General features: G+C 42.0%; 1 protein-coding gene across 4 annotated transcripts in view; it reads left to right on the forward strand.

The window, feature by feature from the left end:
* The window catches only part of CCHR1.PART0H19orf54 (chromosome chr1.part0 C19orf54 homolog), a 419,506-nt gene that overhangs the window by 367,180 nt on the left and 34,257 nt on the right, over window positions 1-18,069 (forward strand). The window contains exon 5 of one of the 4 annotated variants that reach the window (XM_044067248.1): window positions 1,604-4,463. The exons of 1 other annotated variant lie outside the window; for it this stretch is intronic. In XM_044067248.1, coding sequence (XP_043923183.1) covers window positions 1,604-1,920 — 317 coding nt within the window. In that variant the 3' untranslated portion in view covers window positions 1,921-4,463. Of the gene's footprint in view, window positions 1-1,603; window positions 4,464-18,069 lie in introns of those variants that run through there. 2 more of the 4 variants (XM_044067259.1, XM_044067240.1) reach the window with 2 other exon arrangements.

Raw genomic sequence — 18,069 nt, forward strand, 5'->3', positions numbered from 1 at the left:
TTGTACCAGGGCACCCAGCCCCTTAGCGAGGGCATCAGATACTTTTTCTATCTCATGGAAGGGGATGTTTCTCTATGCATCCCCCTTCCCACTCTTACAAAAATTCCTGTTGAAAATTCAGCAGGACAAACCAAAAATCTTGTTGGCGACTCCCTTTTGGCCAAGACAGCATTGGTTCCCCCTCCTTCTGCACTTAGCCAGGGAGAGACATCACAAATTACCTCACTGAGTGGACCTTCTCACACAGGACAAGGGATCCCTAATCCATCCCCACTTGGAATCTCTGAACCTAATCCTGTGGGTGATAGAGGTTTGATCCCTTTCAGACTCCTTTACACTGAGAAAGTGCTTAATGTCCTGCAAGATGCCAGGAAACGCAATACAATTAGATCTTATTTGTCCGAATGGAAAAGATTCTCTATTTGGTGTCTTAAAAGACAGCTAGGCCCATTTCAAGGAGAGGTCTCCTTAGTGCTGTCCTATCCATGTGAATTGTTGCAGATAGGGCTGGCACATTCTTCTGTTAAAAGCCCACCTGGCTGCTATTTCTATTTGTCTGCCTCTTGACCCTCCTGTTGCCTCCTGACTTTCAGTGAAGTTATTCCTAAAGGAAGTATTGCATCTCAGGCCCCCCCAGGAAACCAGTTCCACCACCATGGGACCTGAACTACATTTTAGAGAAGCTCACCGTTGCTACTTTTGAAGCAGCAGCTGCAGCTTCTCTAAAATACTGCACTTGGAAAACTGTGCTTTTGGTGACCCTGACATCAGCCAGGAGAGTGTCAGAGCTCCAGGCCATCATGGCCACCCCACCTTTTTTAATCTTCCACAAGGTTAGAGTGACCCTAAGGAATAATCCGTCCTTCATGCCTAAGGTGGTCAATGAGCTGTCCCTGAACCAATGTATTCATCTCCCCCACCTTTTTTCCACAACTCCAAAATGACAGTGAGAGTCCTGCATTCCCTTGATGTTCACAGACCACTAAGATTCTACCTAGACAAGACCAAGTCCCTTAGGAGATCAGAGCAATTGTTTGTCTCTTTTCACCCCAGAACTCTGGTGGGGAAAAGCGTGACAAAACAGAGTATTTTTGCCCGGATTTTCAAGGCCATTTCCTTTTGTTACCCCTACCATGGAAAACATCTAAACTCTAAAAGCCCACTCCACTAGAGCCATGGCCTCATTTGGAACCTTCTCCAAAGGGCTAGACACTGCTTCCATTCTAGAGACAGCTGCCTGGACATCTGTCCATACCTCCACCAAACAGAACCACATTTCCAGATGTAGAGCAGGTTTTGCTAGGGCAATCCTGCATGGATTTTTGGAAAACATTTCCAAACTACACTCTTCTTCCCTTTGAGCCTTGGCACTCACCCAAAGGTTATGAATACTGCAACATTGAAGAGAAGGACATCTATAGTTGGGGTAAGATTTTGCACAACTATTCTTTATTTTGACTTATCTTTGTGTATGGTTGTGCACATGTGCAGTCTTGTCCTTTTGAGTGTGCACAGGGAGTTGGGGCTAAAGACCTGCTTTTTGTAGTATATGTTTGAAGAGCCATAAAAGGAACAAACAATACTTTCTTTTTGTGTATTGCAGGTGTATTGCTAGGACTTGTGTGTGAGTCACTGAGTAATGAATACAAGGAAGACCCCGACATTCCTGGACTTTTTTACCCAGCTTCAGAAACAACTTCATATCCCCAGTACATTGAGGACTTCATTGTGGAAGTTTACCTACTAGCTAAACAAGGAAAAAGTCTGAAGTACCAGCTGTGGGAATATCAGCGTTTACATGAAAGTAATTTGCAGCTCACAGAGTTTTGTCCTAAAAGGAATTCTGATGGATTAGTATACATTGTCCCTGATGGAGGAGTGACAAGTGGTCTAAGTGGCAAGGTTGTGCTTCTGAAATAACTGTTTGCACAAAGCGGTAAACAAAATCCTTATGTGTCTTTCATAGCTATAGGCTGAAGCTTGACTGTAGAGTTTTATGCAAGACACAAAGTTTCCTCAACAACCAAGTTTCATGAGTTGTAGCTGATCTGTTTAACTAGCATTTACATGAGGGTTGGCACTGTTTCAAACACAAGTTATTGTTTCTTGTGTTCACTTGGTTTGTATTGTGGTTTTTAATTTTAAACATTTGATATTGGTGTCTGCTTATTTGTATAACAGTTTTTGTTGTGCTAAGGCACTGAAAAGAAAGGGTTGACGACAAAAGATTAGCTTGCAGTCTATCATGCATGACAAGTTTATAGGTACAAAGATTTTGGCTGAAATGATGACATTTATGACTACTTTTTAAACACTTTGTTTCTGAAAATTAGTATGAATGACTTCTCATTTTGTTTGATTTGTAAGTCACACAAAAATGATGTCATTAGTAAGCATAGACTGTCAACACTGTTTGACTTTAGAGCACTGATTCACATGGACCTTTTTAAACATACAAAAAGAAGAGTGTAGCACAACAGGTGTTTGTCAAGTCTGAAATGTCACTTACACTGTCGTTAGTTTAACTGTATCCCATAAGCAGATATAATAGAAAGTTACATCCCCTGAAGCAGGACTTTACAGACATTTTGAGAAATCACCAATTTAAGTACCATGTTGAAAATATGGGGAAAGGTACCCAAAACTTATTTATGCATGAACAAATGAAAAAAAAAAAAAAAAAAAACAAGAACATAGGTGCATGTAGTCTTGATGGCAACGTCTTATGCTGTGGAAAAACAATACGTTGGTAGTTAGCCATGGCATTTCATGATTGAGAAAACTGCAATCTTCCAGAAAGGGAAATAGAGACAGACTTTCTGGAGTACATATGTCATGGTATGTGTGCAGTGGCATATTTGCAGCAGTTTTGTTACTGCAGTTCAAACTTTGCATAGTGAAAGTCCATTAAAACAAGGGCATAAAATTGTTGCACAAAATACATGAGCTCCAGAAAAGCATTAAAATGGTGCCAACTTATTTCTCACTGAGAACTCTCTACCAGATATCATCCACTCTCAGACACTACTATACAATGTATTTCAGCAGTCTGTTTTTCATTATTACTTTTTAATCTGTTCATTTGCAAGCAGACTAAACCTGGTAGCCAGAGTCTTTGTCTCGCACTTGTATGCATCCTAAATAATGTAAAACACAGGAAACTCTTGAATGCATCAGGGCAGTGTAACCTTCTCATATAATAGATATAGAGAAAAAATTATGGTGCTTCAGAATTCAAGGGCACAGTGTTGAAACACAGTTTGTTAATTTACATATTGTGTGTCCAGAGCAACGGAAACATTGAAAATGCAGTCATATCACCAGAAATCCAAACACTGCAATTAAAGGTATTTAAGTAATTCCCTTTTTTAATTTTTTTTTAATTTATAAAACGTGCAAACTTACTATGTATAAGTCCACATCACTTAACTAGACCTGTACACACCTTATGGCTGCAGAACATAATTGCACACATTCTGTGTAATGTTTGATGCAAGAAACCATCACATGCAAGGACATTGCTGTCTAAGATGACAGTTTAGTACCAAAGTGTCTGCTCAAGAGTGGCCTTAGAGCAATATTTGCGTATATAACTTGCACAGTAGCATGCCTTCTGGGAGATTCAAAACATACACATACAAAATCTTGTAGAATATAAATGCAGGAAGCTATTAGTTCATAACAGAAAAGGATCACAGCAATGGCCATGCGTTACAGAAAATACTGGTAAATATTGACACACAGTTCACTGTCTCTGGATAAAAGATATATTTACCCTCTTAAAAATACTTGCACAAAAATAAAGATAACAAAACATAACAGTTGTTGTCAAACATATATATGTAATAAATTGTGGAAGAACTGTCGTGCATCGGAATACAATATACAAATGCTGTAAGTGACATTTAAAAAAAAATCTAAAATAGTCCATTTTGTATGCATAATGTCCTCCAGGTTGGGTGGTACTGAACACTAGCAGACTTTCCTGAGATAATGAAGCCATCCTGTGCAGAAGTTGACCTTAGAATGCCTCCAGGTGGCGTAGTATAACCCAGTTTCACTAATTTTGTCAGATATTATTATTGGTATACAATGTGGTTTTGCACAGTGAACATAGATTTATTTATTTGTTTGTTTATTTATTTGTTTATTTATTTATATTTTTATTTTGAATTTGTTAACTAGGGAAGAGAACTGATCCTATTGTACCCATTTCAGTTTCAGCTCAGGGAAAACACAATAGTAGATGATATTATATACAGATAGAATGATACAATGCAATAAATAATATATGTAAATGCAATAAATATATATATACTGTATACAACATGAATATCATAGTTGGCTTGAGGGTATAAAGCAATAGATAAATGATATTATATACACAGTGTGAAATAATGTGCTGACTTTACCCTCCCTTCACTAGTTTCCAGACTATTCAGAGATGCACCAATATACAACCTTAGACATCTTACCCACTTGTGTCATCTCCTCTAAACCTCCCAAACTAGGCTTTGCTATGCAGACCATGACATTTCAGTCCTCTGCCCCAAGCTATGGGAATCTCTCCTGCTTTTCTTAAAGATCATTCCTCTTACCCCATTTCCATTCACAAATAAAAGCACAGTTCAGGACTCTAGGAAAATACAACTACTATCTCTCTGGTGATATAACCTCTTCATCCCTTTCTTCTGTTAACTTATCTTCTCTGACTATATTTTGGATTGTGATTCTGAGGTTCTCCCATTCGATTCTCGGCTGGAGCGCCTTCTGTGTGGAGTCTACATGTCCTCCCCGCGGTCAAGTGGCATTCGAAAGGCATGCCTTTGTTGAAGGTTGGGTGTCGGGCTGGCACCTCGGCACCATAAAAATTGACTGCCAATCATTAGTAGACCGGAGTTCCGCTGTGGCGACCCCTAACCGGGAAAAGCCGAAAGAAAAACAACAACATATACAGAGTGACTGGAAAACATACAGTATATACATGCATTAAATGTAGAGTGGCATCAGAATTGGTGGCTGAAAGAATCACAATCCAAAATATAGTCAGAGCAAGATATGTTAACAGAAGAAGGGGATGAAGAGGTTATATCACCTGAGAGATAGTAGTTGTATTTTCCCAGAGTCCTGAACTGTGCTTTTATTTGTGAACAGAAAATGGGGTAAGAGGAATGATCTTTAAGAAAAGCAGGAGAGATTCCCATAGCGTGGGGCAGAGGACTGAGATTTCATGGTCTGTGTAGCAAAGCCTAGTTTGGGAGGTTTAGAAGAGATGACACAAGTAGATAAGATGTCTAAGGTTGTATATTGGTGCATCTCTGAATAGTCTGGAAACTAGTGAAGGGAGGGTAAAGTCAGCACATTATTTCACAGGTAGGCAGCTAGCTTTTTCAGTGGTTTTGCAGTGGTGTTCATTTGTTGGGGAGAGTGTGATGAATCTGCAGATGGCATTTGAAATGGACTGAATGGTGAATATATTTCATTCAGAAGCTGCAGCAATTAGCAAGAGACAATATTCTAACTGAGCCAGTATAATACATTTACCTGTGGCATTTCTACAGGGTCTGGATAGAAAAGGGGTGATCCTATTAGCCAAGAATAGGAGAGAGTTGATTTTTGTGTGTGTCTGTGTATCTGTGTGTAGTCCAGGTGGATTTAGAAATTTAGGAAGGGGTCCAACCATACCCTTCAGTATTTGAATGAAGTGACATTTTCTATAGTGTATTTAGATGATAAATTATTTTATAGGCCTGGAGAGAAATGTGAGATTTTACCTTGTGCCAAATAGCATTGCCTTTGTTTTAGAGGAATTTAGTGGTAATTTTATATCATGGATCCATTGAATAAGGACATGGAAATCCACCTGAGGTTAGAGTTCAAGAGAAGAGACAGAATGGTTGGAGCAGAATATGACCATGTCATCAGCATAAAGCAGGAGAGGAAGGTGGGGTATGTCAAAAGAGAGTTTAACATAAGTAGAAAAAAGAAGTGCCAAAATAGATCCTTCTGGGACACCTTTCTACAGAGGGACTGATGTAGACAAATTGAAATTAACTGAGAAGAGGCGATTAGAGAGGTGTTTTTTGAACCAGAGCAATATGTCATAACTAATGCCTATTTCAGTGAGATGGTCTAGGAGAATCTATTGATAGATCAAAGGCTCTGGCAAGGTAAATAAAAATTGTTTCAGTAAATTAGGCCTTTGTCCATTTCAAGAAGAATGTTGTCACTGGATGTCCAGGTAGCTGTGGATTTATTGCAACCAGACCAAAATCCATGCTGCTTCTGGGAGGGAAGGTGGCATTGGGTGATGTATTGAGTGAGTTGTAAATAAAGTAATTTTGTCCAGAATCTTTCCTAAGGTGTGGAGAGTAGAAGTGGGCCAAAGGTCTGAATGGATTTGCGAGACTGGATTTCTGACAGAAGTTTTATAATTGCATTCTTCCAGATATTAGGCATAATATTGAGTAATACACAGGTTGTTGATGCGTTTCATGTACATGTCATTTCTGGATGTAAAGCAGTATTTTGAATGTTACAAATAGCATATTTGCAAAATGCTGTAAAGAAGTGAAGTGAGTGTATTTTAAGTTTTGTATTAAAAATATAAATAGCTGCTGACTTCCACGTTTCCATTTGTCTGGCTGCACATGATTTGTATGCAGTTGCATTAATAGATTTTTTTTCATACTTTATTGTCATTCTACTCTCCAGGCTCCCTTAAACATGCTGCAGGTGAATTTGCTCGAGCATCAGTTGCATGCAGAAAAAAAAAATGAATGGCATAATGCCGAACATGGTTTCCCATAGGAAATTATTGCAAGTGCAGTTTCTAAGTGTATGGCAGCAATGATTCACTTGTAGGAGATTTCTCTCTGCTTTGAGTTGGTGCAGTTCAAAGTTGGTCTATATAAATTTGGGGAGCAGGGATTGTGAGCACCTCACATTGGGGGGGTGCAGAGGAGGGTAATGCCGAACACTGTTTCCCCATAGGAAATTATTGCAGGTGAGGTTTCTAAGTGTGTGGCAGCAATGATTCATTTGTAGATTCTCTCTTCTTTGAGCTGGTGCAACTCAAAGTTGGTATGTATAAGTTTGGGGAGTGGGTTGTGAGCACCCCACATTGGGGAGTGCAGAGGGGGATTGCCCCCCTTCAAAAAGCAACTAAAGATGTGTTTTCTGTCCTTTTGAATTTCATGCATTTTTTTCTTCCTTTCAGAATGTTGACTTTCAGGAAGTCAGTGTTTCACAGTAGAACTTATTGTCCACCATTTTGAGTGTCCTGCTGCCCCTCCTTAGACTCTGTAGTAAGATAGAGAGGGGAAAGGGACAATATGGAATAGGGTTGCCCTCATAGTACGTAGGCTATTTCTCCTTGGGCCAGCCCTTAACCCTAACCCTTCCCCCTGAATGGGGTGCAGTGATATCATCAGTTATGTTTATTGCACGTTACCTTGCATGCACACACTATTGCCAGTGACATGTCTGTTCTTACCTCCTACTCATCTGCCTGACTGGAGCTCTTGACCTTCACTAGGGGGTGTATGTAGCCAGGCAAGGAAAAAAATCCAGATTCACCATGAAAACGTAGTGCTGGCCAGAACTGTTCAGTTTCTGCCCCCTTCCCCAGCATCTGGTTTACTACTCATTGAGTGTTAGTGGCTAACAACTGTTTTTAATATTTGACTGCATTTTCTTAAAATACTACATTTATGAGCATGCCTCTTAAAGTGGGGAAATGTGTTTCCTACAGTGTGTGTGCTTTTTCCTTAGTAATTCCCATTATCATCTAATACCAGAGGGAAAACATATTGAACTAGGAGTATTGCAGCATCTTATAAATAAGTGGTGGGAAGAAACTGATATTCTGCATTTGGTGGCAGAAGGTGGACAGCTACAGCCGTCACATGTGCCTGAACGTAGTAGGTAAATAACTTTCACAGTTGTTAGACCTTTAGCTGCTAGTTCAGTATTCTGTATGCTTATTTTATGACTATTCTCATAAACTGTAGGCCTGATAAAAGTATATCCACTCTTAGCTCTGTAACTGGTAAGACAGACCATAGACATTAAGACCATCCAGCACATCAATTATTCTCAGACCAAGTACCTCCCCTGTCCCATAATGCAGTACAGTAGTCTCCCTCTCCACACAAAGACATTGTGTGAACTTCTAACTGTCCCAAACCATATATATATATATATATATATATATATATATATATATATCAGGTTTATGACTTTTTTTCCGTCAGGAATATTTTTCTGCCTTTTGGGGTCTAGGTAATCATCAGTGTTGGTTGCCATTTTCTTTATTACACTTGTCTAAAATGCTGTATTTAGCTTTAAGTTCAGGAGTGTTTTCTTCTGTTTGTACCACTCAAAGAATTTAATTTTTGTTGTTACCATTTTGGTTGATTAAAAAAAAAGATATGCTTCTTAAATAGGTCAGTTTGAAATACTGTGATCTGATATTATCCAAGTCATCATTCATCACTATAGGGTCTAGGATCTGATATCGGATCCCAGCCAGCAACATACTACAGGTGGATCCAGGGCTCTGGCTCCTCCCTCTCATATGATTCCCTGCTGGCCTCTGACCCCCCCCGATCTTGTTTGCAGTGTATCCTATGCAGATGCATTTTCATTGGTTCTGGCTAGTTAAGTGCTTCTTTTTATTTGTTACTTCAGATAGTTTTCTAGTGTAGTTTTCTAGACTGGTTCTTAGTGTAGTTGGTGGTGTTTCTTGTGGTTTATTACCTTCCTTCCCTAAACTTAGTTTTTCTGGTGTAACTTTCTGTGTGTCAGGTTTTTGTACCCCTTTTTCTAGTAGCCGTTAGGGCTGTGTAGTGTAGTTGTTGGTGTTTGTAGTAGTTTAGTTTTATCTTAGTTGTTAAATTATGGCAGATATACCAAATGCCTGATTCTGATGTGTACAAGGAGTGTGTGTATTGCTTGGACACGCTGTACCTGGAAATCGAATGCAGCCTTTGTGCTGTGTTTAACCCCAGGTCTTTGGCAGAATGCCACAACAAATTTTTGCTAAAGGATCTGGCACAGGGGAGACCTTTCCATTCCCTCTCGAAGACTTCCTCTTCTGATCTGAAGAGGAAGACCCCGTCCCTCCAGTCAGCTCCCTCTAAGAAACCATGACTGTCAGATCCTTAGTCCCTGGCTCCGACTCCAGCCCGGTCTGTCTTGGATCTGAGGTCTTCAGAGCTGAGAGCCACGGAGCTGTGAGATCCAGGGCCTCACCAGATAAGAGGCCTTTGGATCCAACCAAGATCAGGTCAGCCTCAGATCCAGCTGGTTCGTTGGATCCATCTGCTGTGTCAGTTAGACCTTTGGATCTGACAGGGCAATCGGATCTGATTATAGTCTTGGAGGAAGTTGTTGTCCCTTCTACCCCCAAACAGAGGACTCAGTCGGCTCCGAGACATCGGAGCCATTCCCCAGAACATCCCAGTAGGTCAGGGAGATGTCCCTCAAGTCCAGCTACTCTTCCTCCTCTAGATCTTTAAAGAGACTTTTGCGCTCAGACATGGACAGGATGAAGAGGAGCTTCCTCATGGCCCAAATAGAATTGGGGCTCCTGGCTTCTGGGCAGGGGTGCCTCACCCCTCCCAGTTTCTCACTCTCCTCATCCAACCCCAGTAGCTTTAGATTCTAGGGACCAGGATGTCTGCGGTCATATTCCAGTGAGGTTGAGTATCATCCCTTTCTTGACCCCGTTGTTGTCCCTGGCTTATTCTGTTCCCTCCACCCTCAGAGTGGGGTGAGCCTCATACCAATGTGGTCAACGCCGGCTCCGATGGAAGGGATCAGGTACTGTCTGCTCAGACTGGTCCCTCCCCTTTGGCACTTTGGTCTTTAATAGCTCTGAACCGGTATCATCCGGGGGTTATAGTGCTGTTTTCAGACTTGTTCCTCCTCTCCGGTGGATCTCACCATTAGACATGGGGGATGGGCCCACTTTCAGCCCCTCGGCTTTCCAGGTGGTAGAGTAAAACTTATCCAGGTCTGGAGATTCCTCTGCCACGCCTCCTGATCCCTCCCTGCCTCTTTCTACTTTGGCTGGTGAGGCCTCCCATCCTGTCAAGGGTCAGCCCTCCCAATCAAGCCTTCAGGGGGCATCCTCCCCTGTGGGAGTCCGTCTCTTCAGAGTCCTTCCCGGAGTCCCCTGCAGAGGGGGTTCCTCATAAGAGAAAGTGGAAGAAGAGGCACTTGGACTGCCCCCATGGAGTCCCTCATGGAGGATGCAGACCTCAAGGAAGGAGATGGGTCTCTCAGATCTCCGCCTGATGATGTCCCCTTTGGAGGCATCCTTGAACTCTTGAAGCAAAAGGGCAGATGGTCTCCCCAACCCCCATCTTCGGAGGAGTCCGTATTTCTGAAGGCCTTCGGGACTGGCTTGTTTACCTTTTGAGTGCCCCCCCCCCCCCTGCTGATGAGTAGTTCGTAGACCTGATCCGCCAGCAGGGCCTGGAAGGAGCACGACACAGTGGAGCCTGTTCCTAAAAGGGATGACAAGTTTCTCAGCCCTCCTGCAGACTATTCTTTCTGGAGCAAAGGTGTCCCAGTCGATGCCATAGTGGTTGCCACCACCACTAAAAAGGAGCTAGCAGAACAGAGCTCCACAGTCCATCCCCCAAACAGGGAGGGAGTCCCAGGTGATAGACCATTTTGGGAAGTGGTTGTACACCTCAGCTACCTTTGGACTGAGAGCAACAAATTACTTTGGCACATTTTATCCACCTCCAAAGGGATTTGGTCCAAGAGCTTTCCACTTCCCATACAGAGTTGTTGCCAGCAGAAGACCTCAAGAAGGTGTCCCCCAAGCTATTCACTCTGACTTCCTTCGCAAATTCCTCAATGAGGTTAGTTTCCAATGCTGTGGAAGATACCTCTCTGGCAGCTGGTACAGGCATTGCTTTGAAGCATCATGCCTGGTTACGTTTATGCAGGTTCGCGGAACCCTTCAAGGTGCCCTTTTCCAATGCCCCCTTCGATGGTTCCACTTTTTTGTACTTTCCATGAAGGACACTTTGACCCACAGTGAGCAGGAAGGGAAGACTCTGTCTGCAGTAGGGATCAAGCTTTTTACTCCCCAGAGGTCCTTTTTTAAGACCCAAAGAGGATCTAGGAAGATGTGGTTTCATAAGGCGCAATCTCCCTTTCAGGACACTCCTGATGAATCCTCTTCTAGAGGCAGGGGGAGAGGTTTCGACATTGATGCCATAGAGGTGGGCAGGTCTGCAAAATCGAGGCTCTAGAAAACCCTTCTTTGAGCAGCCCTGTGAGTACTCCTGAAGCATTGCCTGACTGCTGTGCCCTAGAGGTAGTCGGGGGTCACTTTTCCCTACACCCACTAGCCTGGACAAACATCACTTCTGATCAGTGGGTATTAAATATCGTTTCCAGGGGCTATTTCATTCCCTTTTTGGAGCTCCCTCTAATAAGAACTTACCTCCCAGACATTCCATCCAGTCAAAGGGAGTTGGCCTTCAAAGAAGTTCAACATAGTTCCCAGCAGGACAAAAAGGATCCAGCACTTACTCTCGCTTCTTTTTAGTGCCAATAAAGACAGGGGACCTATGTCCTATTCTGGATCTCAGAGAGCTCAGTCTTTCAGTGAAGAAGTCAAAGTTCCGGATGGTCACTACTCAGTCCATTCTGCCACTTTTATGCAAGGATGATTGGATGTGCTGTTTAGATCTATAGGACGAGTGCTATCACATAAAGATAAACAGGTGTTCCAGGAGGCATTTTGACTTCCAACTAGGAGACAATCATTTCCAGTTCAGAGCTCTACCCTTCGGTCTCACCACAGCCCCCCCCCGGGTGTTTACCAAATGTATGGCAGTAGTAATGACTCACCTGCGACTGCAGGGGTTCCGGGTCTTTCTGTACCTCAACGATTGGCTCCTCATGACACCTTTGAGGCATTGACTGATACAGGTGATTCACTATGTCCTCTCCCTCTTCCGTCAGTTGGGGATAACAGTCAACCTGGTGAAATCCAATCTTATCCCCACTGAACAGTTGAAATTTATAGGGGTTCAGTTAGACTCCATTTCAGAGATTGCAACCTTACCTTTGCTCCAAATTCAGTTGATATAGGAACAGGTCACACAGATCGTAGATCTGTCATGCTCAGTGATTTACCTAGTTCTTCGGGCTCTCGGATCCATGGCCTCAGTCATTCATCTCATTCCCCTGGCCAGGTACCACATGTGAGTGTTGCAGTAGACCTTAGCTGTCCAATGGTCGGCTCTGCTTTATCCCCTGTCTGTGACCATAAAACCGATGCCCATGTGCAGATGTCACCTCCAGTGGTGGCTTGAGTCCCAGGATCTCTTTCTAGGCAGGCCCTTTTCTCTCCCACCACCCACGGCCACAGTGACCACAGATGCCTCCTTGCTGGGGTTGGGGGGGGGCATTTTCAGGGGAAGACTATCCAAGTTACGTGGTCCCTAAGTTGCATATAAGTGTTCTGGAGATGAGAGCAGTTCTTCTATCGTTCCAAGCCTTCAAGGACTGCCTCTGTCTAGGGCCGATTGCAGTTCAGGCAGACAACATGGCAGTCATCTGGTATGTCAACAAGCAGGGGGAAACATGCTCTTAACCCTTTGTGCAGAGAGGCCTTGAGAGTGTGGGAATGGGCGATGTCCTGCGGCCACTTCCTTTTTGCAATGCACATACCCGGGGACACCAACGTGTTGGCCGACAGGCCCAGCAGGTCTATCTTGAGTCCTCATGAGTGGTCCCTCAGTTCTTCAGTGGTGAAGCAGATTTTTGACCGTTGGGGTCAACCCTGCTGTGACCTTTTTGCCTCCCCAACCAACCACAAATGCAGCAGGTACTTTGCACTGATTCCCCCCTCAGGGAGAGTCGCCAAGGGATGCTGTAGTTTACAATTGGCCTCTGGGTCTCCTTTACGCCTACCCTCCTCTCCCCTTAATACCCAAGGTTCTGCAGAAAGTGCAGCACCTGAGGACATCTCTTATCCTCATTGCCCCTTTCTGGCCTCATCAGCCGTGGTTCCCTTTCATCAGGTCTCACCTGAAGTATCCTCCATGGGTACTGGATCCCAGTCAGGATCTGATTTCCCATCCACTGGGGCTTCCTGTCCCAAACCTTTGGACCTTTTGTCTAACCGCTTGGTTTCTCTAGTTCCAATGATCATAAAACAGTCCAGGCTAGCATTCCCCATTCAATGTTATCATTCTAGCCTTCCAGAAACTCTCCACTAGAAAGGTATACAATACTAAGTGGCAAAGGTTATCTATCTAGGCTAAGAGTAGGTATCTGGATCCCTTTTCTACTTCAGTTTCAGATATACTTTTGTTCTTGTCCACCCTTTTCCAAATGGGAGCACATTTTTCCACTATCAAGCTTCATTTGGCAGCAATTTCCAACTTTCATATGAGTTCTGAGTGTACCTTTTCATCTTGGCTTTGTAAAGCATTTATGAAAGGGGTTTATCTGCTTTGGCCTCTGATTAAGGACCCTTTGCCTCCTTGGGACCTCACACTAGTTTTGCAATCTCTGACTAGGAGTCCTTTTGAGCCTGCTAGTTCCTGTGGCCTCAAGTTCCTGTCTTGGAAGATGGCCTTTCTGGTGGCTATTACTTCAGCTAGGAGGGTCTCAGAACTGCAGGCTCTCTCCATTACTCCTCCTTACATGATTTTTCACAAGGACAGAGTCTCTCTTAAGACGAACCCCTTCTTCTTGCCCTAGATTGCTTCCGAATCATCTCTAAACCAATGTATTCAGCTTCCAGTATTCTTTCCCAACTATGCCAACAAAGGAGAGTTTATATTACATACCTTGGATATTCACTGACCGTTATTATTCTACTGCATAGGACAAGAGGTTTTTGCAAGTCAGCTCTTTGTGGCTTTTTCTCCTAACAGATGTGGCCTTCCACTTTCTAAAGTCAGTATTTGTAAATGGATATCTAGCTGCATCTCTATAGTCTATGACCTTCACCACCTTGAGGTTCAAGGAAATGTCAAGGCTAATTCTACTAGGTCTGTAGCAACTTCTTCAGCCTTTTTTAGCAAGGCTTTCTATTGATGACATTTGTACTGCGGTCACTTGGTCCAATCCTCACACATTTATTTCTCACTACAAAGTTGATCTAGTTTCTAGGAGCAGGGCTTCCTTTGGCTCCACAGTGCTCTGGCATGTCCTTCCTTGAGGCCTCCCAGGGTTGATGGTAGCTGGGGATTCTGACCCCATAGTGATGAATGATGACTTGGATAACATCGGATTAGGAGTTATGTACTTACCATAACTTGGCATCTGTGTCATCCTACATCATCATTCATCACAATTTCCCTCCCACCACCCCCCTACCTTATAGATCAAGGAGGAAGTTGGAGTTTCCCTCCATTCTTGCGGGAGTAGTATTGAGGTACATTGCAACAAACTCGATCTGGGGGTCAGAGGGCAGCAAAGCATCACGAGAATGGGATGAGATAGAGCCTTGGATATGTCTGTAGTATGTTGCTGGCTCGGATCCGATATCAGATCCTAGACCCTATAGTTGATGATGTAGGATAACACAGATACCAAGTTATAACAAAGAAGCAAAATAGATTTACCAGCTGAATGCCCATAAGCTGACTTAAATGAGGAAGATGATACTAATTCCCCTGTGCCTTAACTAATGATCAAAGTTAGAGGAAGTCCTGTAGATGAAGCATTAGAGGCAGCTGGCCCATTACCCTCATATGCTTGCACTTCAGGCACTGCAGAAGACCTTTAGGTCTGAAAAGTCTCCTTTAATGATCCTACCTTTGATGAAAAATTTAAAGTTTGTCAACAACACTGCCTGGGAGATGCTGGATATGGTAACCCTGGTTTCCAAAAAAAGTGGACTCTGCTGTGCACCCTCTCAAGTCTCGTGTCTCTGGTCAGAGATTCAAATCAGACCTACTTGTTTAGGGTTGCTACTCTTAAGAGGCCTGTCATACCCAAAATCTATCCTTGGATAAGAAGCTTGAATCATTTGATCAGCTAGAAATGTGCATGTATGTGTCCTCCACATTTTTTAGATCACTGAATTACCTGGCCCACATGATATATTTTCAGAGAGGTATCTCTTATGAAATTGACCAGTTGATAAACCACTTGCCAGGTAGACAAATCAAATACAAGTTGTTGTCCCTATCAGCAAAAGTGTCCAGTATGGTAAATCTTATTGTACAGACATTTGTGTCCAAATTTCAGCCTATAAATGTGAGCAGCTGTGTATATTGTAGCTGAGACCTGGTGAGATTCAGCAGAGACTTCCTCACTGACAGTAGATGGTACATAAAGGGGGCAGCTAAGAGTCAGTCATCCAAATGTGTGAGCAATTTCACTCCCTGCAGCTTCGAGTGACATGCATTTGGTAAACACCCTGGGGCTGAGATGAGATAAAATAGTAGTCTAGAACTGAAAATGGCTGGCTTCCTGTCTGAAGCACAGAAACCTCTTTGAGTCCCCTGTCATTCTAATCCAGATTCATACTGCATGGAGACAATGCAAAATGTCCAAAATTAGAAGACTGAGACAAAACCAACAGCTAAAATAAGTAAAACTTTAATGCTAGGTAAGCACTTTCATGCTCGATGGTGCTTCATCAGACCATAATACACAAAACTATTACATCAAGCTATTTATAACAAGTAATGACTCAATAAAAAGATCATGTGATTTAAGTGCTGGTTTTAAAGGCACTGCATCATTTAAACCTGAATGCTTGTCAGCCTGCATAGTGGTAATCCATTTTGTCTTTGCATATTCAGTTTTGTTTACAAAATCACCCCCTCTCAAATATTTAAAAAAAAAGTTGCAACACCATAAAATTAAACACGTGCATTCCACCAAATACATCAGCATGTTTCACAAGAGCATTAGTTGTTTTATTTCTACGTAGATCATACTGATGTTCTAAAATACTCTCTCTCTAGGACTGATTCATCTTCCCTATATAAAAACATTTATTTATTTATTATTTGTTTATCTGGAAAGTCCAACTTGGAATGAGACAATTGTAACGTGGGAGGAAACCCACATGAACAAAGGGAGGACATGCAGACTCTGCACAGTAGATACCCAGCCGAGAATCTAACTGGAGAACCTCTTGCTGTGAGGTGACAATGCAAACCGCTGCACCACTGCACCGTCCAGCATGAGCAAATAGTACAGAATGCTAAATATAGTAGGTCAGTGCTTTTGCAATTAGCATATACCTTAGGTGCATGGTGAATACCCGTACCGGGATGAACAAAATAATTTAGAGAAGAAATATACTTACAAGCGCTGCAAGAATGACAAGGATATGTCCCTATGTGTTCACATAGTTTACTAGTAATTTTCTTGTGCTGATAAAGCTGTCACTTAAGTGACCTGTTGTTCTTAAAACAAAACTTCAGTTGTTCACCAACCACACTTTTAATTGTTTCATCGGCCAATAAACTAGGCCAATTTTTCTTGACCATATTACATATCAGTGTTACATCACTAGAGTAACTGAGAGAAACTCTAGTGACAGTATTAAACACTACAGGTGCACCTATCGATGCATTATCCAATCCAACTCCTAAATGAAAAAAAATGGTCTAGCCCTGCATTTTCTCTCACAATAAACATCTCTAATGGTTTTGCTAACATCATTGGCAGAATAGCCTGCATTAACAGAGTTATCAAATAGACCTTGAAACCCTTGTTACAGGTATTTGTTGTCATTGTTAAGCCTGGAGGTCCTCCTACATTGGCCCTTTAATACATTACTATAAATATAGCCAGGGTTTATACTCGTTTGATGCAATAAGCCGTTCTTTTTACAAGGCTTAATATATGTGCTGGTTCTAATATTTCCTTCTGCAATCTTAGTTACTGTTACATCAGGAAAATCAACAGTTATCAATGAATAATTAACTGTAAATTTTAAAAAAGTAGTTCTACACTCAAGGTACGATATAAACCCTTTCAATAAAGATAAAGAACCCGCTCACAACAAAAAAACTTTGACAAACCACTTATAAAATGTTATATATTTAACAAATTCATTGTCTTTTAAAACTTGAGTGGTTTCCCAATGCGCTAACACCATGTTAGCATAATTGTTGGCACATACTGTGCCCATGGCCACTGCAAGTTTCTGCAAGTAGAACATGTCTTCAAAAATAAAGGCATTGTTCTCTAAGATTAACTCGAGTAATAAGCAAAGCAGACAAATCAAATTATTGCAGTAGTCACTATTCCTAGAAAGGAATAGTCTAACAAACACAACCCCTGTGTTATTGGGTATCGCAGTAAACAACAAGCATGCATCTAGGGTAACCAAAAAACATTTGGAAACATCTCTAAGATCTTGTACACACTCAATGTTTGCAATTATTGTTTTGTTTCTTGCAAACCCAAAAATATCTTATCAGGTATAGGTCTTAATTTCTTCTCATCTTAAATAGATAGTGGTTCCATAAGCCAATTACAGCCTGGAATTATGGGTCTTAGTGGTGGTCTTACGTGATCTTTAGGTATTTTAGGAGGCCATATATTACTGGAACAAGCAAATGTTCAACTAATAAAAATATATGCAAGTTATGTGCGATAAAACCACTCATTAAAAAATCATACAACATTACATGTGCATGTCTGACCAATTTATCTACATCAAATTTCTGTAACATAACATAAGTTGTGGAATCAGAAAGCATAGTGAACATACTAACCATAAACAAAGTTCTGTCTTTGTTGGTCTAATATGGATTGATTGCATTTCTCTTAGCTCAGTCAAAGCTATATTCTCCTTAGGTCTACTTCTAATGACCAATTGTCACATAGCCGACTTTCATGCAACCAAGACGAAAAGAACAAAAATGCAGAAACCTGAATGGCAGCATTTTACGAGGGTAAGTAAACACTTGGCCAACATACCCTGTTCTCCACTGCAGTGCAATCCCGGAATTGGTATATTTAGTTGGGGTGGGGTGGGTTATACTTACCACGGTGTTAGACTTGTTCGCAGTCGGCAAAGTGTTTACTTACCCTCATAAAAAGATGCCGTTCGGG

The sequence above is a fragment of the Protopterus annectens genome, chromosome 1.part0, assembly GCF_019279795.1.
Source record: "Protopterus annectens isolate FY-2018-M chromosome 1.part0, PAN1.0, whole genome shotgun sequence".
NCBI lineage: Eukaryota > Metazoa > Chordata > Ceratodontiformes > Protopteridae > Protopterus > Protopterus annectens.